Raw genomic sequence first — 23,377 nt, 5'->3', positions numbered from 1 at the left:
AAAACAGTCTGAGCTGAGCACGTGACAAGCTTTCCTACGTGAATAAGAACTATCAAAACAGGAGAGCAAAGACTCCCGATAATACTGTATCTCTGTCACCCCACATCCTTAAACTATGATGGAAGAAAATCCAAAACAGAACTAGAATGTATTGCACAGCAGTGGGGCACGGGCCGTGTTTCATGATCTCCTTCCGGGGACTATTTTTGGGGAAGGTGACTAAGTAGAAAATGTCCAAGAGAGACGTGAATCTTGATTTTGTTTTGAAAATTAATGTACATTAAAGTTCACCCTACACTTTTAAAGAGGCACTGTTTTTTTCCACCATGGAAGTCACAAGAGTTTCACCAGCACACAATTCCATTGTTAGCTACCTAGAGCTAATGCCCGCGCCTAGAAACACACTGACTGACTCACCGCGGAAACTCAAGTTCGACCCAGATCTCCACATATTCCCTCCACAGAGCTTTCCCCACTGTCTCCCCCACTTGGCAAAACTTTCTTCCAAGGAAGGAATGCTGCCTTACTCATCTACTATGTGCCCGGCACATAGTAGATGCTCAAAAAATGTGGGTTGAATTTGTCTGTGACTTGATCCAGGGTCTTTGGTGGAAACCATTCAAATGCTTCTGAATCATTTCACTGATTATTATTGAAACACTGGACATTTTTACGGATGGAGACACTGAGGTTCTTGGGAGCTCAGATGAGTCACCCAAGGTCGCTGAGCGGACACCCAGGCTGTCCACGCTCCCAGGCCTCCACCTGCCCCCTCCTCCTGTCCCTGAGCATCCCCTTAAGTGGTTTAGCCCCCACATGCCTTTTTAAAGCCTCTGGTTGAAACGACTTAAAAACCACCACAGGCGACAGTAATGAGTTGGCATCCTGTCCATCTTAATGGATCGGGGTACCGTGAGTTCCAACAGAAGTCCAGAATTAAGGTGTCTCCCCTCCACACCAGTAACAGTCACGACTTCACACTGACAGCTACAGTTTAGGGAAACGATTTACCCTTCCTCCGGCAAAGAGGGCTGCAGAGTGCGACATTCCTTTGGCGTGAACGCCACATCCAAGTCGTCCTCCGTGAAGTCCCCCAGCTCCTGGGCGAGCTCCGCGTCCAGGCTGTTGAGCTGTGTCATCAGAAGTCCCTCGAAGTCCACTGGCTCCACCGGGTCATAAAACTGAGGCTGCAGAGATAAGGAGAAGGAGAAGGAGGTTCCCACGGGGTTTCCAGGGAAAGCACCAAGGCCACAGCCGGCGCGCCCTGGGCCTGCCCCTTCCACTCGGCAAAGCACTTGGCTCTTAGCGCACAACTCAGTGGCGCCGTCCTCAGAGGGGCTGTCAGAGCCAGAGGCAGTGATACGGAAAGAGACACAGCACGGCAAGTCAAGTCAGAACACGGTGAGGCACCCAAATCACACCCCAAGGCAGAATTTTTCTCTGCTTAATTGCGTCTTGATGAGGAATCCTGAGGAGATCCAAAATGAGATCACGAGGCTTTGCTGAATTTTATAATTTCCCCTGCAAAAGCTCTCTGAGGCCACGTCTACCCAAATACAGTGAAGTCCCACGTGGAGGCAATTTTCCCTAAATCCTGGCGAATGCAACACTCCTGCTGTGGGACTACTCAGGCCCGTGTTTCCGCTGGCCTCACTTATCCTATATGTTGCTTCTTAAAACCACTTCATACATAATCACAGCCCACCGTGAGCCAGACTTGGTGGCAGTGATTTCCAGATGTTTCTGGACCGACTCGTGCTGGGCACCGGGACTGCAGTTAAATGAGTAAACTCGGGGCAACTGGCCTCAATGTACTCCCTTTTACAGGACTGTCCTGTTTTGCTCTCTGACTACATCCACGCGCAGTGGGGGGGCAGGGAGAGGACAAAAGAAGTGACAGAAGAAGATGGTGATTCGAAATAGACAATTCTCTAGTTGATAAAATAGTTGGCGATTAAGCAACTATTTTATTATTATTATTTTTTTTTTGTCTGTGAAGTCCCAAAACGGGAACCACTGCCTTAAGGAAGTGAAAGAACCAGAGCGAATAGTGTCGTGGGATGACGGGACCAGCAGCTCCGTGGTGGTGACTTACGAAGGTCTATTTGGAATCACCAGCCCAGGGAGGTAACTGCTCTCTACCCCCGCCAACCAGGGACCCCTGAAACAAACACTCCAGACTCTGATTCGAACTGGCGCGATGGGAAACACGGCCAGATCTAAAGGACATACTAACAAAACCGGTTTTTCATCACCCTGAAACCACACACCAGACTCGATGGGAGGACGCCACGTTAGAGAGGAGAAGCAATGCACAGCTCGCTGGAGAGGCAAAAGGACCTAAAATCAGAGAGGATGCGGCTTGCCCTCCCTCCTCCCACCTCCTCGTGGTGGAGACCTGAGTGATGTTCTGGGGACGGAGGACAAAGCAAAGAACTGGGGGAACACAGGCCCTCCTCCTCTGAGATTCTGGAAGGTGGCTGGCTTATGTCATGTCCTGGGCTGCAGGGACAAAGGGGGCGGAAGAGAAGCAACAGGATATACTTTGGTGGGGGAGAGCAGAGACATCCCTAGCTCAGCCTGGCTCCCATGTACTGTGACAGGGGTCAGGGAAGTTTCTTGGGGGACCGGCAGGCCAGCTAAGGAAAAGACCATGAAAGTACAGGGACCAGCAGAGGAGCAGAGGGAGCCGGGGATCAGCCTCTGCGGAAGACAGGTGGGGACAGAGTTGGTCAAGGCCGCTACTGACCTCTGCCAGAGGAAATGACAGGCATTCTCTCTGCAGACCTGCCTAAGACCAACCAACCCCAAAGGAGAAAGTGGATTTTCCCACCCCTTACCACAACCCAGTACACAGCACTCAGAATCAGGAACGGAAATAGGAAATGGCATTTTTTGCATACCCAATCTCCTTATTGCCAAGTTGATACCCATGAAGCCAGTAACTATCGAGCACTTACTCTGTGCCAAGAAATTGGCTCGGTCATTTTATACATTATGTCATATCATCCTCACTAAAGCTTATAAGTTCCACACCCTTCTTACCCCATTTTACAGATGAGGATGCTGAAGGCTAGAGATTTAATCATCTGTCCATGGCTCCACAGCTGGGAAGTCAGTAGACCTCCTGGAATTCAAACCTAGGTGGGCTCATGTTCTTAACCACGATAGTTGTGTTTTCTCTTGCAGGCATTTTGGGGAATTTGTACTTCCAGAAATACTTAAAACAAAGGGCAATAGTAAGTGTGTTTGCAAGAGGGTGATCACTACATTTACCACACTGACCAAAAGTTCCACTCTGTGTTTCTCACGAGCCCAGCTGCTCAAAGTAATGACATAATTAATTACTTAAAGTAATGACAAATGTAAATTTATGCTGAGACATCGATCCCTCAAGCTGAGGCCCTTTAAATATATACTTTAAAATCGTATTTGAAGCACACTCAGAAGCACTGTGACGCTAGCATTCATCACTGGTGAGTAGAAGCTTCCACGGAGAAATGGCATTTGTGCAAAATCATCGGAGGGAAGCTAATTCTGGTGCAGCCAATGTAGTCTGCTTGTCACGAGCCTAAAATCCAAAGCTATGAATGGTGACACAAATGTGGCTGAGAACAGCCTTTGTTGCCTACAGGACAGGGTGTCCAGGAACCTGGGTGACAAGGACAGATAACTCCCTCCTTCAGCTACGATTTGCTGAGTATCTGCTGCACGCCAGTCCCTGAGCAGGGGTCGGGGGTGGAGAGTGGGGCGGGGAATACAGAAGAATCAGGTAGCGCCTCTCCAGCATCTTTGCACAGATCTCCGGTCAGCCATGAGAAGGCGAAGTCAGCTACATTCTCACAGATAAAGCTCTCTTTGAAGAGGGCAGCCATAATAAGGACACGGTAACCTCACCAAGCACGAATTGCGGGGCCATGCGCCAAGTGTAATCGATATGCGGGACTGATCATAGAGTGAAACTCTAGAGGTCAGCACAGATTTCAGTGCAGAGCACCCTGTAAACATCAACCGTGTTAGAGATCACTGAGGATGGTTCCAGCACAACAGACAAGCTGGCATTTGACTAGTTCCCCTCTCTTTCTACACCGAAATGGACAAGGGAGGAAGCTGTCTATTCCTAAGGCGATGCAAACTCCTCTCGCCCTTGGCAAGTACGTGGAGACCCCAAGTACTTTCCCTTGCCCCCTAATGCACATCAAAGCCTAGTTCTCCTGACATGACTGGGATTCCATTTGTTCTGAAACTGACAATTCCTACAGCACCAGAACGGTATCTGTTTAAAATGAATCCGTGTAGCTCCTAGCACAGTGTATATGCAGAGAGCACATGGATACCAGATTAAAATAACAAATCTGTGGACGCCTGGGTCTGGCTCTGTCAGTTAAGTGTTTGCCTTCAGGTCAGATCATGGCCCCAGGGTCCTGGGATCCAGTCCTGCCTCGGGTTCCTTGCTCAGTGCGGAGCCTGCTTCTCCTTCTGTCTGTTGTTCCCCCTGCTTGTGCTCTCTTGCTCTCTGACAAATAAATAATAAAATCTTTAAAAATAAAATAACAAATCTGGAAAATACTTCAGAAAGAAGGATGCTGAAAAACAGAGAGGTTAAATGACTTGACCCAAATCACACAGGTAATCACAAGGGTCCTTTGTTACAGCACTGGCGGCGGGGGCAGGGGTGGGGGGAGCGGTAAGGGAGGGGGCAGGGGTTGCTTCATGCTGCTCTGTGTGGGGCTTGGGAGAGAGGCGTGATGTCTCCAGGGGTACTGGCCTGGTGCCCTCATGTGTGTGCACCCCTATGGGATGGTCCTCAAATCTCCTGGGCTGTTCATGAGAGATCTCTCGTCAAAGTCATCCAAGACTCCCCTGCTGCCAAATTCAATGGTCATTGCTCAGCCCTGGTTCATCTACAGTACAGGACACAGCTAATCACCCCCTCTTTCTTGCAATACTTTATTCAGATGGAAGGTGATGCAGTCTCTGAAAGTCCATGTACCACGAAACCCCTCAGTCCTGAACACGTTGAAATGGTCGGTCACTCTCCCTTTGGGATATCGCTGTTTCCAGGTTCTCCTCCTACAATGCAGTGCTCCAGGATTCAGTCCTAAATGTCTCTGCTTCTCAATCTCCATTCACTCCCCGAGGAGCTCATCCATCCCATGGCTTTAAATATCACTTTTCAATGTTACAAATTTATATGTTTGCCCTGAAATCCAGGTTGACTTTTCCAGCTATACCACCATCAGGTCCAGACATCACCATCTGGTGGCCTAACAGGACTGCCAAACACAACAAACTCAAAACTAACTCTTAATTTTCCTGCCTCCTGCCCATCTTTTCTTCCCTTATCTCCTAGGTCTTGGCATCTCAGGGATTGGTGACTCCATTCTGCCGGCTGCCTGGGGCAAAAACTTCAGAGTCTATGTTGGTTTCTCTCTTTCTCTTACGCCTTACACGTTGTCCATGAGAAAATCCCATCCACTTTACTTCTGGAAATATATTCAGCATCCAACCTTCTCTCCTTCTCTACTGGCATCACTCTCTACAGCCCTACTCCATAGTTACTGGGACAACTTCCTAATACCCTCCCTACCCCCCGTCTACTCTCCACATAGCAACCACAGTGATCCTTATAAAAGGAACTCTGTAAGTCATCTTTATAAAAAGTCAGATCATGCCTGGCCTCTGGCTCAATGTTTCCAGAGACTTCCCTTCTTAATCAGAGTAAGAGCTGAAGTTCTTCTGTGGTCTCTGAGGCCTAGGACCCAGGCCTGCTTTCCCTTTGATCTCATGTCTCCTGTCTGCTCTGCTCAGCTCATACTCCGCTTCCTTGCTGTTGCTGGAAGAGAAGACATGCTCTTGTCTTGGGGACTTTGCCCTTGCTGTTCCTTCTGACTAGAAAACTTTTCCTTCAGACACTTCTCAAGTTCATGCAGAATTCTTCCCAAGTGTCTCCTTTCCAACAGACACCCAAATAACTCTTCTTCGGTATCACTCTCTATCCTCTTTCCCTCTTTCATTCTTCCAGCACTTAATACCCCTTGACAGAGTCCGCATTCATCCGTGTGTCCATGTCTCCCATTCTAGAACATAGGTTCCATGACGCTAGACTCTCTGTTGTATCCACTAACACATCCCCAGCTCCTAGACCAGTGCCTGGCACAGAGCGAGACCCAAAACATATTTCTGGAAGGGAGGAAGGAAGGAAGGAAGGAAGGAAGCCAGGCTTAAGACAATCCTCTCAGTTTTCTACTATATGTAGGTAAACAGAGCCAAAGACAGTCAAGTTCTTCTCCTTCATTATTTCAAAGAACTTCACGGCTTAGCTCCAACAATGATTCCCTACTTCTACCAATGGCCATCTTCCACCGAGGGGAAGATGGCTGATAGGCCATCATGGGCATCAATCTATTTCTACCAAGATACTTTGATGTCCCTGCTTTTCAAAGACGGTAATGAAATTCCCGCTCTGCACGCCGGCTGTCACTCTGTCATTTTATGTTCCATTGTGAATCTGCGTGAAAACTGTATTGAAATCTTCATTTCCATCACGCCCCTCAAGGGAAATCAATGAAACCTGAGGACACCCCGACTCCTTGACAGATGAGCCACAAAAAGACAACAGCATCAGAAAAATTTAAAAGAACCGTATTTATCAAGTGATCTAACATTTAGGTCATCCCTGCCAGTAAAAGCAAAAGGTTGCTTTATTGCACAGAAGCTTAAACACACTAGAGAAATGAACGCCTTCAAAGGTATGAGACTTTTTTTTTTTTTTTACATAAATGTTATACACAAACAAGTCATGTAACCATAGTGTTTAGGATGTGGCTTTTTATATCCTTTTCTTCAGCAAGAACCATTACATTCCAGATGATTCATTCCATTTCACTTCAAATCTTTTCTAGTCTCATTTCTAAAAATAGAATTTTTCCCTCTATGAAAATGTAGGTTAAGGTTATTAACCATGTGCGGCGCCTCAAATCCTCCTTTCTACCTTCAGACACAGATCCCAACCTTTTCTTGTAGTTCACTCTCCTTTTGACTTTGAATGATCAGAATATGGCTTTCGTCCTTTACTATTTCATTTTAAAGAAGACGTCAACTATAGAGTCATTTGCTGGTGTGGATGGTTAGCATGAGAGGGGGTCTGGCCAACCTGTCCAAATAGCTGTGGCAATGGAAGATTCCAAAGCCAGAGGGCAATGCTACACACAGATGAGTCTGTGCACAAGGCCATGTTCCCCAGCACTGGTCACAAATGACTCAGACAGGAGTGTCAAAGACACCCAAGGCAGGTCTATAACCATATCATGAGGCCTAAAAAGCCAGCTTGAAATGGTCAATCCTCCTCATATTCCAGAATTCAAGACTCAAAAATATTTTATCTACTTTGAAAACACCCCATATATCACAGCTGACATTTATAATTAGAGCTGACATTTATAATTAGACATTTATAATTTATATAATTTATAAAAAAAAATCCAACAAAATCACACACACACACACACACACACACACACACACACACACCCTTTCTCTCATGGGATTGATCCATTTACAACAGAAGCCTCTCTATTTATATAAGGATATATCCACAGGGTTAGCAAGTGGTCCTTACCTACCACATTTTCTGAAATCCAGAGTAACCAGGACCACAAAAGAAACGAACTTTATGTTTTCTCCTATTTGGAACACTTCCACCAATGTCGGTTCTTTAAAGAATCCTCCGTCCAAGATCACATGCCAAAATCCCAGGGAACTTTACCGTTTCCATACGTAAGCCCCAGCCCTTAGAAATTCTGATTTCATTGTTCTCTGGTGGGCCTGGCCACAGGTGTTTCGAAAGGTCCCAGATGATTCTAATGGGCAGCCCAGGCTGAGAACCTTCCTTTAAGTCTTCCCGCCTCGGCCAGCAAGCTTTTACCTCCTTTGGGACACCTAGCACGCTAAAGACAGTATAGGTCCTCGGGATCATCTTTCCTCCCAAGTAGACCACAAGGCTTTTCAGAGCTGAAACCACCTCTGGCCACCAGTTAATCTCTCACTGCTGTCTTCAATACACTATTTACACAACGTCTGACACCATTCTATCAGCCCTAAGGGAGCAGGATGGGGGTGGGGGGAGCACTCATCCAACATCGCAAATAAAAAAAGCTGAAGCCTTCACAGAGGTTAACTTGTTCCCGGTTAGATACCTAATCAGTGGCAGTAATGCTTCTCATCCAGATCCATCTCATGAGTTTTTGTAGAAAAAACCTCATGGTTATTTTTAATGATTTATGTCTAAAAGAAAAGTAAATTTTATGATACAACTTTATGATGCAATGCAACTTTTTGCAACACAAAAATTCTATTCACATACACAAATTCACAGAAGGCAGAAATACTCATGCAAAATGGGGTCCACCTGGGCTTGTGGCCAACTTTGGACCGCTTGCAAAACAACAAACTAATCACTGATTTTTTTTTTTTTTTTTTAAAGATCTTATTTGTTTGAGAAAGAGAGAGAGTGCCTATGGGTGAGTCCGGGGAGGGGCAGAGGCAGGGAATCTTTAAGCAGACTCTCCACTGAGCTCAGAGTCCAAGTGGGGCTCAATCTCATGACCCTGAGACCATGACCTGAGCCAAAACCAAGAGTCAGATGCTTAAGTGACTGAGCCACCCAGGCACCACCCCCCAACCCTGGTCCGGTTTTAAATAACTTGGCACCATTAAATACTTCTAAAAATTAAACAGCCATTGGTTGTTGAAATGGATAGTTATATAAATAAAGGTGAGTGGGTCGCCTGGGTGGCTCAGTGGTTTAAGCCTCTGCCTTCGGCTTGGGTCATGGTCTCAGGGTCCTGGGATGGAAGCCTGCATCGGGCTCTCTGCTCAGTGGGGAGCCTACTTCCCCCTCTCTCTCTGCCTGCCTCTCAGCCTACTTGTGATCTCTCTCTGTCAAACAGATAAATAAAATCTTTAAAAATAAATAAATAAATAAAGGTAAGGGAAACAAAGGTCTTGTTTCCCTTTGTTGGGAAACAACAATATTGTTTGGTCTTATTTTCCAATTGTCTAAAGTCATATAATGAGCAGCCTATATAGCTTTGCATTTAAGAAAAGTGTTTTTTTTTGTTTGTTTGTTTGTTTGGTTTTTTTTAAAGATTTTATTTATTTATTTGACAGACAGAGATCATAAGTAGGCAGAGAGGCAGAGAGAGAGGGAGAAGCAGGCTCCTTGCTGAGCAGAGAGCCGGATGCGGGGCTCGATCCCAGGACCCTGGGAAGGAAAAGTGTTTTTAAAAGCTAGTTCAGCCTCAGAGTCTTTAGAGGATAAGCTCCTTCTCTGCCTTGCCAGGAATGAAGCTTGCTGAAATGTCCCATTAGCTTTCTACGAAATTGATTTTTTTTTTTTTTTTTTTAAGGTAAAGGGAAATCACCATTAGGTTGATGATTTCTGGTGGAGGAGCCTTCATTCGGGAAGATGACTCAGGGAGAAGAAGACCACTTCATGGAGATACGACAGTGTGACAGCAGATAAATGTTAAGGTGATTTCCTCTACAAGTTGTGCTTTTTTTTTTTTTAAAGGGGGAATTAAAATAAGGCCCCTTAGCTCCCTCCTGCCTCCTCTTCCTCGTGCAATTAACAAGAAGGGTCCAGGGCAGCACCCAGTGTTGAAATTGGAGTTGTGATCTGGGCAGAGATATCCAGGAGCTAACCTGTAATGCTAAGATATATTTTAAATATATGGCTATTTTAAAGGCTATTTATTTGCAAATAGAACCAGGAATAAATTAGGACAGGCAGGAATAGCATGAGTCTTGTGTAGTTAAACGTTGCTGCTTCTTTTTGCAACTTCTTTGATAGCCTCTGTTAGAAAATGGGTAGTTAAGCCACATGGTAATTGACTACCTAGCTAACAAAGAAATTCACCAAAACTCACTTTCGTCAAAACCTATGGGTAAAGAGGCAAAACTACCAAAAGAACACCTGTAGACATTCAGCAACGTTTTTTTTCTTTGTGTCTTTAAATGAAAAACTTAAGACAGCAGCATTAATGTCAAAGCTGGTGTGTAGAGAAGGGGTTAACGCTTGTGAGCTCAACTTCCTTAAAGCCTCTTCATGATGATGTCCGACTGTTTCTCAAGACAGCCACTGCAGAGAGCCGCAGTCTTAATTAACCAACAAGCAAGGCACCAAACCCTCCCTCCTTACCTTGTTTGAACTATAAACATGTATCTGGTCACTTTTAACTGAATTCTGCACAGTTTGGAATACAACGTGAGGCAGAAATTTTTAAAAAAAGTTTAGGAGGGTTTTTAATGAAATATAGATTAGCATTAAATTAAACCAAAAAAAACCCATAGCTAATATTTTAGTCTAAAGGTTATCTAATCCATCTGAAAGCACAGACATGATGCCTTTAATGTGCTTTTATTATAATCTGCAATTTTGAAGCAGGAAAAGTGCAAACAAAAAGGACAGTTAGCAAGCCACCGAAGTCGGCATTTCTTAAAAAAAAAAAAAGAGATTTTTTTTTTGAAGAAATGTCATTACCTCTTGCAGTAAAAGGTGCTATCCACTTTTTGCTACTCTCATTTCACCCATGATACAACACACAAATTATCCTACTGAAATCACCACACATCACTGCCGCAAACATACCTTTAAAAGACACAGAGTTACACGCCGTGTCTTGTAATTGTTACAGGAGCAAGATGGCAGCTACCGGAAACAAGTGGAAGGTAACAAAACTTCGAAGAGCAGAAGTGGTTTTGAAGTAATAAGTGAGAAATGAAAAAAAAAAAAAACAAAAAAAACCTAACCTCCTCAAGAAAACCACTAGAAGAAGCAAGAAGGTGCCGCCGTGCTGCGTGTGAGGAAGTGAGCACAGCGAGGGCTGTAGCCTCACACAAAGGAAGTGAATACTCAACTTCTGGTTTTACAAATCATCTCATTTAAGTGAGGTTTAGCCCACCTGACATATGTCTGGCATTTAGCCCTCAAATAATGTAACACATAATACCCACTCGACAGTAGGTGTTAATGTAAAAATATAAGCAACCTTCAAATTAAAAGGGGGAGTGTGTTTCAAAAATGAAAGTCTGGACATGCCCAGGTGGCTCAGTGGGTTAAGCATCTGCCTGCAGCTCGGGTCATGATCCCAGGGTCCTGGGATCGAGTCCCATATCCGGTTCCTTGCTCAGCGGGGAGTCTGCTTCTCCCTCTGCCTGCTGCTGCTCGTGCTTCTTCTCTCTCTCTCTCTGACAAATAAATAAATAAATAAATACATATATTTTTTAAAAATTAAGGTCTGTTTTGTGATTCCAATTATATGAAGTTCCAGATAAGGCAAAATTGTGACAGGAGTGGATCAGTGATTGCCTTGGGTTGGAGGTCTGAAGAAGAGACCCACTGGAAAGGGGCATGAGGGGCATCTAGGGGGTAAAGAGACTGTTCTGTATCTTGATTAAGTAAAGATTAAATGACTAGAAACTGGCTCAATTCATCAAACCATACACCTAAAATGAGTGAATTTATTGTTGTGTAAATTATACGTCCAAGAAAACCATTTTTAAAAATTAAGGTACCTAAGTTGGCTTTCCAGATTTTGGGATTTATTTTCCTAATAAAAGCCTGTGTACGAATGGTAGTCAGGTTCCAGGCCACTCCACCCTTCCCCAAAATATGAATAATAATTTGGGGGAAATCAAGCAGCCTGTTTGCCCACTGAAGCCGGAGACTTCAGAAGCATGGTCCCTGGAGGTCCGCACGGCAGATGGAAGGTGAGAGGGAAACCGTGTGATGTCAAGAAGCAGGTATGGAGGTAGGAACTCGTAGCTGGAAGTGTAAGGCGGCAGCGGAGAGCTAAGGAGAAGCAGCAAGCAAAAGATGCACTGTGCCTTTCTGCACATGACCATTCTCTAAGCAAACCCATACTCATACTTACTAGTTGAAGAGAGGGGAAGCCAGAGGTACTGATGCTCTGTCGATGGTACTGGCCAAGGTTCGGAGGGAGAGTGAACTGCTTCCTTATTTCCGCGGAAGAATACCTTGGGTAAGATAAAAATATCCAAATGAAGAAGCTATTTTCACAGATCATCACAATTACAGATACGATCTTCGGTATCGTGTTATAAAACCCAGGCGTTGGCTGGGCAATTGGCGGAACTAACATGTCCTCGGCGGCCTATGAGTGGACAGCGTAGCTCTTGTCTGACCATATACAGCCTTGAAAAGTTCACCAAGGCCAGGACACCCACAGCCGACCATGGCTGCTGCCCAGTACTGAAAGGATGAGAGCATGAAGGAGGGAAGAGTTTGAGGCCAGAGGAAAGATCCAGAGTGCTTGGGTCCTTCTTCCTGAGCCATTCAGGACATGAGGACATGCATGAGGACATCTGGTCTCAGACTAGAGTCCTTTGAACCCCATGCTGCCATTCTGATCCCGCCATTCTCATTTTAAGCAGCTGAACCCTTCTGGTCGGCTGCCTGCTATGAAAGAACATTCTAGAGATCTATGATATGAACAATCCCACCTTCCTCCAGGTACCCTGAGCGCTATGTAGGATTCCAAGGACGGCACTCTTTCCAAACTGCTCCTAGCAGAGCGATCCTTTGAGTCATTCATAGCCCAACACTGTTGTCCCCAGCCAACACCCTCGGTAGCTGGAAACCAGGTACAGGAAAGTTGTTCCCCATTGTCTGCTCACACCTACTGGCCCGAGCTGTGGACCAGGGAAACCCCAGCTTGCAAACAGATTGTCTTTGAGGCACTCGTGTGTTAGTCGTTAGTTTGGAGCTCAGAATACATTTTCTCACGTCACCTTTCTCATCCGATCTCATTTGTTGGTGGGTGGATTCCCGGGCTAGTTCTCTGAAGTGTATTTAAACCCCAGTGAGACCACGACATAACAGAAGGAGACACGAACAGACGTTTCCTGAGGATCGGGTGAGATCGTGTGTTTGAAATATGCTGTTTGTCGAGCCAAGGGCTATATAAATTTTTTAAATGATGACTTTAAAAAATAATATTTGAATATTATAAAGCTTATTATGTTTTCTCCATTACACTGTGTGCTAAGGCATAATTGGTAATTACTCTGCATGATAAGGTTTCTGACATTGTCTGCTTGACCCTCCGACGTGGCAACGTGGTACTTCCAGAAAGGCAGAAACCCTGTTCTGGTCCCACGTGGGGCATTCATTCCCCCAATCCGAGAGCACCTCAATGTCCTTTCAGGATCCACACTCTCATCTTGTACTTTGTCTAGGAATAACTACAAAACAGAGGGCTGGGCACATAACCCAACACAGGACAATGATCTCTCCTTCCCAGGATTCCGGATGATGAGTGGGGACGAGGATAGAAGAAAATGGCCAGAGCAGCTTCATGGCTGGGGAGGGGGGGACCCCCTACAGAAGGAAGCAGTGAAGTGATACCCCCTCCCCCAGGAAGTGAAAGCAGTTCATTCTCACTGTATTCCTGAATTATCTGAGATCTTGTCCTTATTTAATTTTTTTAAGTGTAAGAACACACGAGGATAAGAAGTATTCTATGATCTGCTGGGGAAACGCAAACCAAAACCACAGGGGCTGCCACTTCACAATCACTAGGATGGCTATTTCAGAAAAAAACACGGGCGATGGCAGGCGTTGGTGAGAGTAGAGAGAAATCAGAGCATCGGGCGTTATTGGTGGGAATATAAAATCATGCAGGTGCTTTGGAAAGTCATCTGGTCGGTCCTCAAAAAGTTAAACATAGTGTTCCCGTATGGATCCCAGCAACTGCACTCCTAGGAGTACACCCAGGAGAAATGAGAGCAGAATTTCCTACAAAAGTTTAGCCAGGAATGCTCACAGCAGCATTATTCATAATAGAAAAGTGGAAACAACCCAAATGTCTATTACCTGTTGCTTGGATAAACATCATGCCGTCTATCACGCAAAGGAATATTATTCAGCAACAAAAAAGGAAAGAAGTATTACCATATAGGACAACATGGATGTACCATGAAAACATCACGTCAAGAGAAAGAAGCTAAACCCAAAGACCACGTATTTTATTATTCCTTAATATGAAATTTCCAGAACAAGAAAGTCTACAGAGACAGAAAGCAGGCCTAGGGCTAGGGCTTTGGAGACAAATGGGGAGTGACTGCTAATGGGAACGAGGTTTCATTTTGGGGTGATGAAAATATTTTAAAATTGACTGTGGTGTGCTACCTGGGTAGCTCAGTCGGTTAAGGGTCTGCCTTCAGCTCGGGTCATGATCTCGGGGTCCTTAGATGGAGCCCTGCACCGGGCTCCCTGCTCAGTGGGGAGTCTGCTTGTCCCTCTCCTCCTTCCCCCCACCAACTTTGTGCTCGCTCGCTCTCACTCACTCTCAAATAAATAAACAGACTTTTAAAAAAATTTTAAATAAATAAATGAAATAGATTGTGGTGACAGAAACCCAATTTTGTGACTATGTTAAGAATTAGCAAATTGTGCATGAAAAATGGGTAAACTAAGTGGTATGTGGATTATTTCTCAATAAAGCTGATAAAAACACAGATACAGATATGGATGTGTTAAGTGTCCTAAAGACACAAGAGGGAAGGCAAAAATTACTAAATTGAATGAAACAGCCAAGAATGGAGGAAAACCTTCAGAATTTGATTCCAAGTACTCAATACACTGATTTTCATGACAAGCTGAACCATCACCAATTTTTAAAAAACCAACAGATTAGACTCCTGGCCATATCCAAAGGCCCATCTTGCATGAACAACCCTGTATCTTGCATTTGGCACTACAAAGGAACCCAAACCACCATGGCGTTCAGTTATGTGCTTACTTGGGGAGATGGCTGTACACACAGAGGAACAAGACAACCAAACAAAGGCCCTTTGCTATGACCTGGGGGCCTTCGACAGACAGGACTTACTGCGCCTGCGACTTCTGCCCCCAGGGCCTCCCCATAGGACCTCTCAAATAACATGATTTCATCTCCTGGTCCTACGGAAGCTCTTCCCGCCATAGACCAGACGGGTCTACCTGAAATGGGAATTTCTTTTTTTTTTTTTTTTTTTTTAAGGTTTTTAAATTTATTTGACAGAGAGCATGAGTAGGCAGAGAGGCAGGCAGAGAGAAAGAGGGGGAAGCAGGCTCCCCACCAAAGCAGAGAGCCCGATGCGGGACTCCATCCCAGGACCCCAGGATCACGACCTGAGCTGAAGGCAGCGGCCCCACTGAGCCACCCAGGCACCCCTGAAATGGGAACTTCTAAAAAGGTGTGGTGTTACAGAGAGTCAAAGAAAGGAAGCAGGGACACATTCTTGCTTCCATCTTGAAGCAAGATCTATCACCCTATGCCAAAACCCCAGGATTTAATTCAGCACGAAATCAGAATGTTCCCACTCTTCAATCCTCCTTAAAGAAGGTCCGCGGGCGTTCCCATTGAGATTCTCCACATCGGGTTCCCAACTCGGAGCCGTACAACCGATCCTCTTCCCTGACCCTCGAGCCTGACCCCATTTCCCATCCCTACAGGATCAATTCTACAGAAGGCAATTAAACCCGTCCCTTCAAAACTGTCAAACACGGAGAGGAATTGTTGGTCCTTAAAATGAAAATAGTGAATTGTCCCACACAGAAAAGAATGTCCATCGTTTAAAGAACGTCAAAATTAAATCTCTCTGGAGAGGCCCTGAGCACATACTAAAGCAACAAAAATAAGCTAGAATGACAAAATCACGTGCTGGTCAAACCGTGGGAAAATCGGCATGCCCCACACCTCGCTGGAACCCTCCAGGGTTGTATATAGGTTCGGTGCCTCTGGAAAGCAATGCTGTGATACACAACAAGAACCCTAAAACTGTCGTTACCTTTCAATGTAATCATTTCACTTTGGAGAGTATACACGGTGGGATTCAAACAAACATATAATTTGAGCAGAAATGAGTATCAGAATTCCAGATGGCGGCAAATAACTGAAAATAACCGAAACACCTAACACAAGGGAGAGCACGAAGTCAATAACAGCAAATAGGTGAAATGTGATTTTAACCACCTCAAATAAAAATGCAAATTAGGTTCACCCACGGAAAGGTGTATACCAAGTTACAAGTGAAAGGTAGAATGAGGAATTGAATAGAAATGACTAACGGTATATGTGTAAATACAACAAAAGGATTAAAAATCCATTCGGGGGGCACCTGGGTGGCTCAGTGGGTGAAAGCCTCTGCTTTCAGCTCAGATCATGATCCCAGGGTCCTGGGATCAAGCCCCACATCGGGCTCTCTGCTCAGTGGGGAGCCTGCTTCCTCCTCTCTCTCTGTCTGCCACTCTACTTGTGATCTCTGTCTGTCAAATAAATAAATAAAACCTTAAAAAAAAATCCGTTCGGTAATTATCTAAAGGTAGCTTAAAAACTACCTCATTTAGCTCTCTGTGATGTAGAGCTGCTGAAGTTCGGCATTTTGAAAAAAGGCAGGCAGGCACAGGTGCAGTCTTGGGAATTTTTTAAATTTTGTAAATTTCAAAATTTTTTAAAAATTTTGTTCATTTCCGAGATATGGAACTTCATTCTCAGAAGAGCACCCAGCCTCCCAGCATCAGAATCAACCCTCCTCATCTCTACATTGACCCTAGTGAAGGGGAAAGCCTGCCCACACAGCTAAGAGAATTCAGCCCAGGCAAGAAGTCATCCAGACTTGTGTCCACGAGGAAGTCCTGGTGTGTGGGTTTTATTTCCTCTGTACTTGAGTTTCAGCCCAAATTCAACAAGTCTCAGATAATTTTCCTGATGCCAGATTTATATGTATCATGATGATATTTCCCTGATGAGCTAAGACATTCTTCTTCTAATAACTCAAAATGCTTTAAAATATTATTTCCTTGATTCATACAAATTAAACTGGGAGGGAGATTTGGAACTTGTTTTAAACGCTGGTACCCATACCCAGGAGTCAAAATTGTAGAGGGGGATGTGTAGCCAAGCTCTGTTTTTATTCAGATGGATGGGTAATTATGATACACACAGTTGGGACTAAGGGCCAGTGGAACTAATGATGGAGCAGAGCTTGCCAGGGGCGGTCTATGGACCATATGCTTCAAATTATCAGCTGCTTAATAAAATGCGGATTCCTAGACCCTATCCCCATCTATAAACAGCATCTCTTACGGCATGGCCTGGAAAACTGCATGGCTAGCCAGCAACTCCAGGTGATTTTTATGTCAGTAAAGATTCCCTAATAGTGCAAGACTATGAGAGAGTATTAGTTCATTCATTCATTCATAAAACATCCAGAGCTCAAAAGTGCCAGGCTCTTTGCCAAGTGCTAGGGATTAAAGTCCAAGATGATCCTGTAGCTGCTCCTGGAGGCTCAGCCCAGTGGGTGGGAGGTAGGAGGACAGATGGGCAACTGAATAAATAATTATAATACAACATGATGAGAATCACCATAAAAAAATATGACCATGCCCTGTGAGCAAAGAGCAGGGGGTTATTAATTCAGCCTAGGAACGCTTAGGAAGCTTCTGGAATAAGAGGACTATCGAGCCCAGGTGCCCAGTGGCTTAGTAGGTTGATTTCGGTTCAGATCATGATTTCAGGGTTGTGAGATTGAGTCCATGGGAGTTCGAGAGCCCCAAGACTCACTCTCTCTCTCTCCCTCTGTCCCCCTAATAAAAAGAGGACTTTCGAGGCATACTTGGGGGGAGAAAAAAAAAAAAAAAGAAAGTAGGAACAGACCTGATGGAAAAAAGCAGTTTGTTTGTTTGCTTTTATCATTTCATGACATCTAAGTATTAGGTTTCCATACTCCTACTTCAAGTATTTTAACTATCAGTCTGTCCTGTTTGTTTACAATAAATGTAGCCATTTGCCAGCTGTTGGAGTTCAAGTGGATTCCTTAACCAGGCTGTCTTAGTTTCATGACATGTGCAATGAAGGGGCTGGGCTATCGGATCTCCTGGGCACCTTTCCAGCTGGAACTGGCAAAGAGGATCCAGAATCTCCAAGTGGAACACTTAGCACCATGATCTACACCAGCAGCTGTGCTAGGAAACTACATCGTCCCGGATGCTTTCTCGCTGGCTTTCATCCCTAAAAGAAAATTCTTTTACTACATGCTGGACGGCCAGCAGCCATAATGGCTGGAAGAATTTTAAAACTGATTCAAGAAAAAAACCAAGTAAGTGTTCAAAGGGGCTTAGGGTTTTCCCGAATGCGATATGTTTTAAACAATAGTGAAAGGGATGAAATGGAGAAAAGCAAAATTGTAATTTGCTCTTAGTAACTAACAACTGACTCCATAACTACAAAACACTCAACAAATACAAGGGTAAAGTAGGAAGCTAGTAAGAAATGCTCATTATAGACACGTGTGGGTGGCACACACATGTATGTGACCACAGGCACCTGGCGTCATTAAATCCTGCAAAATAACCATTGTTCGGGACCAGCAACGGTTTGTACCAAGTAAGCAATGAAAGAATGTTATTCCCCAAACTTCCTGAATTATAACATTAGGGCAGTACAGCGTAACAACCACAATAAAGATGTTTAAATGTATGTAGAAAAAGTAAATGATGATTGATGTAAATAAGCCAGCTTGGATCACAGAGCACGGTATGGGTCAAGTCTGGAAACACACAGCGGGGCTTACGAGTGAGCAGTTCCTGGAGCTGACCACATCGAAACAATGGAAGGTGGGGTGCCTGGGTAGATCAGTTAGTAGTTTGGTGTCTGACTCTCGATTTCAGCTCAGGTCATAATCTGGGGTTCGTGGGATCCAGCCCTGCATTGGGCTCCACACTCCCCTTGGCTTGGGGTCTGCTTGTCCTTCTCCCTCTGCTCCTCACCACATCCCCAAGATAAATAAATAAAATCTTTTTTAAAAAATGATCTAAGGGGCCACCTGGGTGGCTCAGTCATTGGGCATCTGCCTTCGGCTCAGGTCATGATCCCAGGGTCCTGGGATCAAGCCCCGTATCGGGCTCCCTGCTCTGCAAGAAGTCTGCTTCTCCCTTTCCCACTCCCCCCGCTGTGTTCCCTCTCTCTGTCAAATAAATAAATAAACTGTTTTTAAAAAAGTGATCTAAGGCTTTTCTGGAAGGCATCCTCAGATACTCTTAGGACAACCCACCTTTATATTTAAAAAAAAAAATTTTTTTTTTTAAGTAATCTTTATACCCAACATGGGGCTGGAACTCACGACCCCAAGATCAAGAGTTGCATGCTCTGCTGATCGAACCACTCAGGGGGCCCTAAAGTGCACCTTTAAATTTAAAAGGCTACAAAATGAATAGCTGGTGCAAATTATATATATTCTATGTCTAATATATATATTGTCATATACATACATAACTCCGTCCTTACATATACATACATGTTTTGAGCACTGGAGTCTGGAACAAATTCCTCAGAAGTTCGTTAGCCTGGGGCTTCGTAATAGATATTTCAGGTTTCAAATTGGCGCATACTTTCCGTCTCTTCTCATAAACAGACATGCCCTCAGGGTACAACTTCTATAAAGATGATTCAACAGGTGGAAACATGACTACAAAGAGAAGTTTGCACTTATTAACAAGCTGCAGGACTTCTATGTTTCTTCCTCACAGGGAGTCCCAAATTCCTTTCACTTGGAAAATTCCTCTGAATACCAAGAATGTTTATTTGGTGACTGAAGTGTTTGAGCGTTCCCGCAGGGAGCCTAGAGAAGACTGAGCCAACGTCTTCAGGGTCTCCCTAAGGCACTACTGTCTCCCAGCCTGTATATATTATCAGAAAAACATGACTTGGGACGCCTGGGTGGCTCAGTGGGTTAAGCTGCTGCCTTCGGCTCAGGTCATGATCTCAGGGTCCTGGGATCGAGTCCCGCATCGGGCTCTCTGCTCGGCGGGGAGCCTGCTTCCTCCTCTCTCTCTCTGCCTGCCTCTCTGCCTACTTGTGATCTCTCTCTGTCAAATAAATAAAATCTTAAAAAAAAAAAAAAGAAAAAGAAAAGAAAAACATGACATAAGTTAGTTTCTCTCCTGACATAGTCATGTCCTACTGATGAGGCAGAATAATCACCTAAAAGTACACCTATAGCGCGCCTGGGTGGCTTAGTTGGTTAAGCTACTGCCTTCAGCTCAGGTCATGATCCTGGAGCCCTGGATTGAGTCCTGCAAGCAGGGAGTCTGCTTCTCCCTCTGCCTGCCCCTCCCCGCCTCGTGTGCTTTCTCTCTCTCTCATTCTCTCTCTCTCAAATAAAGAAAATCTTTTAAAAATAAATAAATGCATAAAAGTACACCTATAAGTACTAATTTTTTTAAAGACTTATTTATTTATTGGAGAGAGAGAGAGAGAGGGAGTAGGGGCAGGAGAAGAGGAGAAGCCAATCTCCCCCCACAACCCCATTGAGAGGAGTCTCGATCCCAGGACCCTGAGATCATGACCTGAACCGAAGGCAGACGCTTAACTGACTGAGCCACCCAGGCGTTCCATATTTGTACTTGTTTAAAGCAGGGGGGGAAAAAAAGATGCCTCCAAAAAAGTGTCCTGACACATAAAGAAACAGATCTAACATATGTAAATTAAAGTCCCCAAAGAGGAGGAGAGACCAAACAGGAGCAGAAGTGAGATTTAAAGAAATAGTGTTGACAAAGACCCAGATTCATAAGGTACCACGAACTCCTGTCAGAATTAATACAGGGAAAATCAAACCTAGTCACCTCATAGTAAAACTGACAAAAATCAAGGCAAAATTTTAAATGTTCCTGAAAAAGATCTTGAAACCCCAAAACAAATGCGATGACATCTTTAGAATTTTCTACCTGGTGAAAATATCCTTCATTAAGAAGGATAAATAACAACTTCACCAGATGAACAAAACCTGAGAGAATTTATTACCAGGATAGCTGGACGAAAAGAAAGAGTGAAGAGCTCTTTAGACAGAAGGAAAGCAGAAAAGTGTTCCAGATGGAGGCACAAAAGTGTTGACAGCAATCAAGTGTGTCAAAAGGATAAATGTGTGAGTAAATCCAAGCAGCAATGACAGTACAAAGTAATGACCATAATGTAGATTCAAAATATACACTATTTGTATGGCTGGCTCAGTTGCAACTCTTGATCTCAGGGTTATAAGTTCAAGCCCCATGTTGGGTACAGAGATCACTTTATTTCTTTAAGATTTTACTTATGTTGGGGCGCCTGGGTGGCTCAGTGGGTTAAGCCGCTGCCTTCGGCTCAGGTCATGATCTCAGGGTCCTGGGATCGAGTCCCGCATCGGGCTCTCTGCTCGGCGGGGAGCCTGCTTCCTCCTCTCTCTCTCTCTGCCTGCCTCTGTGCCTACTTGTAATCTCTCTCTGTCAAATAAATAAATAAATAAAATCTTTAAAAAAAAAAAAAAGATTTTATTTATGTATTTGACAGAGAAAGAGGGACAGAGAGAGAGAGAGCAAGCATGTGCACAAGCAGGAGGAACAGGAGAGGGAGAAGCAGACTCCCCACTGAGCAGGGAGCCCGATGCAGGGCTCTGTCCCAGGACCCTGGGATCATGACCTGAGCCCAAGGCAGAGGCTTAACCGACTGAGCCAACCAGGAGTCCCTAGAGATCACTTTAAAAAATTAAAAGTCTTAAAAAATTTAAAAACTAAGACCCAAGATATACATAGTACCAAAATCCATGTCAATGATAACACAAAAGGTGGGAAGGGTACATGGAGTTCAAATCTTCTAAAGTTCCTGTATTGTCTGCGAAATGGTAAAAGTACTAATTATAGAATTCTAGTAAGTATGTATTCTAATCTCTCTGGGAACAAGAGACAAGTTGAAAAACAGGGGAAAAACACAGTAGAAATATACATTTAAACTCAAATAAAAACATGAACATAAGACCTGAAACCATAAAACTTTCAGAAGAAAATATGGGCAGTATGCTCCTTGAAATAGGTCTTGGCAATGATTTTTTTAAATCTAACACCAAAAGCAAAGGAGCAAAAGCAAAAACAAATAAATAGGACTACATTAAAGTAAGAACTTTCTGCACAGCAAAGGAAACCATCAAGAAAATGAAAAGGCAATCCACTGAGTGGAAGAAAATATTTGCAAATCATGTATCTGGTAAGAGCCAATATCAAAAATATATTAAACATTTCATACAACTCAATAGCAAAAAGCCAGTCTGATTTAAAAATGGGCAGAAGACCTGAAATGACACTTCTCCAAAGAAGATATACAGAAGATAGATATTTTTCCAAAGAAGATGTCCTTTCCAAAGGAGGTACATGAAAAAAATGTTCAAAATCATTAATCATCAGGGTAATACAAATCAGAAGCACAAGAAACTCCCACCTCACACCTGTCTGAATAGCTAGCATCAAAAGGCAAGAAATAATAAGGGTTGGTGAGGATGTGGGAAGAGGGAACCCCCAGGCACTATAGGTTGGAATGTAGATTAGTGTAGCCACTTGGAAAACAGTATGGAGCTTCCTCAAAAAAAGTGAAAATAGAATTACCATATGATCCAGCAATTCCACTTCTGGGTATTTATCCAAAAAATACAAAAACACTAACATGAAAAGATACAGACATCCTCGTGTTCTCTGCAGGATTCTTTATAAAAGCCAAGACATGGAGATAACCTAAGTGTCCGTCAATGGATGAATGGATAAATTATATATACATACACAATGGAGTATTATTCAGCCATAAAAAGAATAAAATCTTAGGGCACCTGGGTGGCTCAGTCAGATGGGCATCTGACTCTTGATTCTGGCCCAGGTTGTGGTCTCAGGGTCGTGGACTGAGCCCCGCATGGAGCTCTGTGCTCAGCACAGAGTCTGCTTGGGATTTTCTCTCTTTCTCTCCCTCTGTCTGCCACCCCCCCTAAAATAAATAAATAAAATATTTTTAAAAAGTAAAAGAAAGAATGACATCTTCCCTCTTGCAACAACATGTACAGACCTTGAGGACATTATGATAAGTGAAATAAATCTGACAGGGAAAGACAAATACTGTATGATATCTCTTACATATGAAATCTACAACAAAACCGGAAACAAGCTCATAGATACAGACTCAGATTAGTGCTTGCCAAAAGGCACGGGAGAAATGAATGAAGGGGTTCAAAAGGTGAAAAAAAAGGGCTAGGCAATCTGCCAAAATATAAACCTTTCTGTTGAAAAGGGGCATCTGCTTTAGAATTTTATCTAGGATTCATCTTGCTCATTTCTGAAAACCAGGAAAGAAATGGAAAACTACAATGATTTATAACTCACTGAGACTTTTACATATAATGATCTCATTCCTTAGAATGACCCAGGGAAATAGGTAGAATGGTTTAGCATGATGTTTGAGATAAGTTATCTCAGTCTTAGGAAGGAAAGAGTGCAGGGAAAAAAACAAACTCAAACATGTCA

General features: G+C 43.9%; 1 protein-coding gene across 3 annotated transcripts in view; it reads right to left on the bottom strand.

The window, feature by feature from the left end:
* The window catches only part of DOCK8 (dedicator of cytokinesis 8), a 201,939-nt gene that overhangs the window by 143,014 nt on the left and 35,548 nt on the right, over positions 1-23,377 (bottom strand). For 2 of the 3 annotated variants that reach the window (XM_032308620.1, XM_032308621.1), the window contains exons 2-3: positions 11,937-12,039; positions 1,012-1,187 (exon numbers count right to left, since the gene is read on the bottom strand). In XM_032308620.1, coding sequence (XP_032164511.1) covers positions 1,012-1,187; positions 11,937-12,039 — 279 coding nt within the window. Of the gene's footprint in view, positions 1-1,011; positions 1,188-10,651; positions 10,781-11,936; positions 12,040-23,377 lie in introns of those variants that run through there. The other variant, XM_032308622.1, reaches the window with a different exon arrangement.

This window comes from Mustela erminea, chromosome 12 (genome assembly GCF_009829155.1).
Source record: "Mustela erminea isolate mMusErm1 chromosome 12, mMusErm1.Pri, whole genome shotgun sequence".
NCBI lineage: Eukaryota > Metazoa > Chordata > Mammalia > Carnivora > Mustelidae > Mustela > Mustela erminea.
The sequence above is the reverse complement of the archived record's forward strand: the minus strand, read 5'-3'. Positions and strand labels throughout refer to the sequence as shown.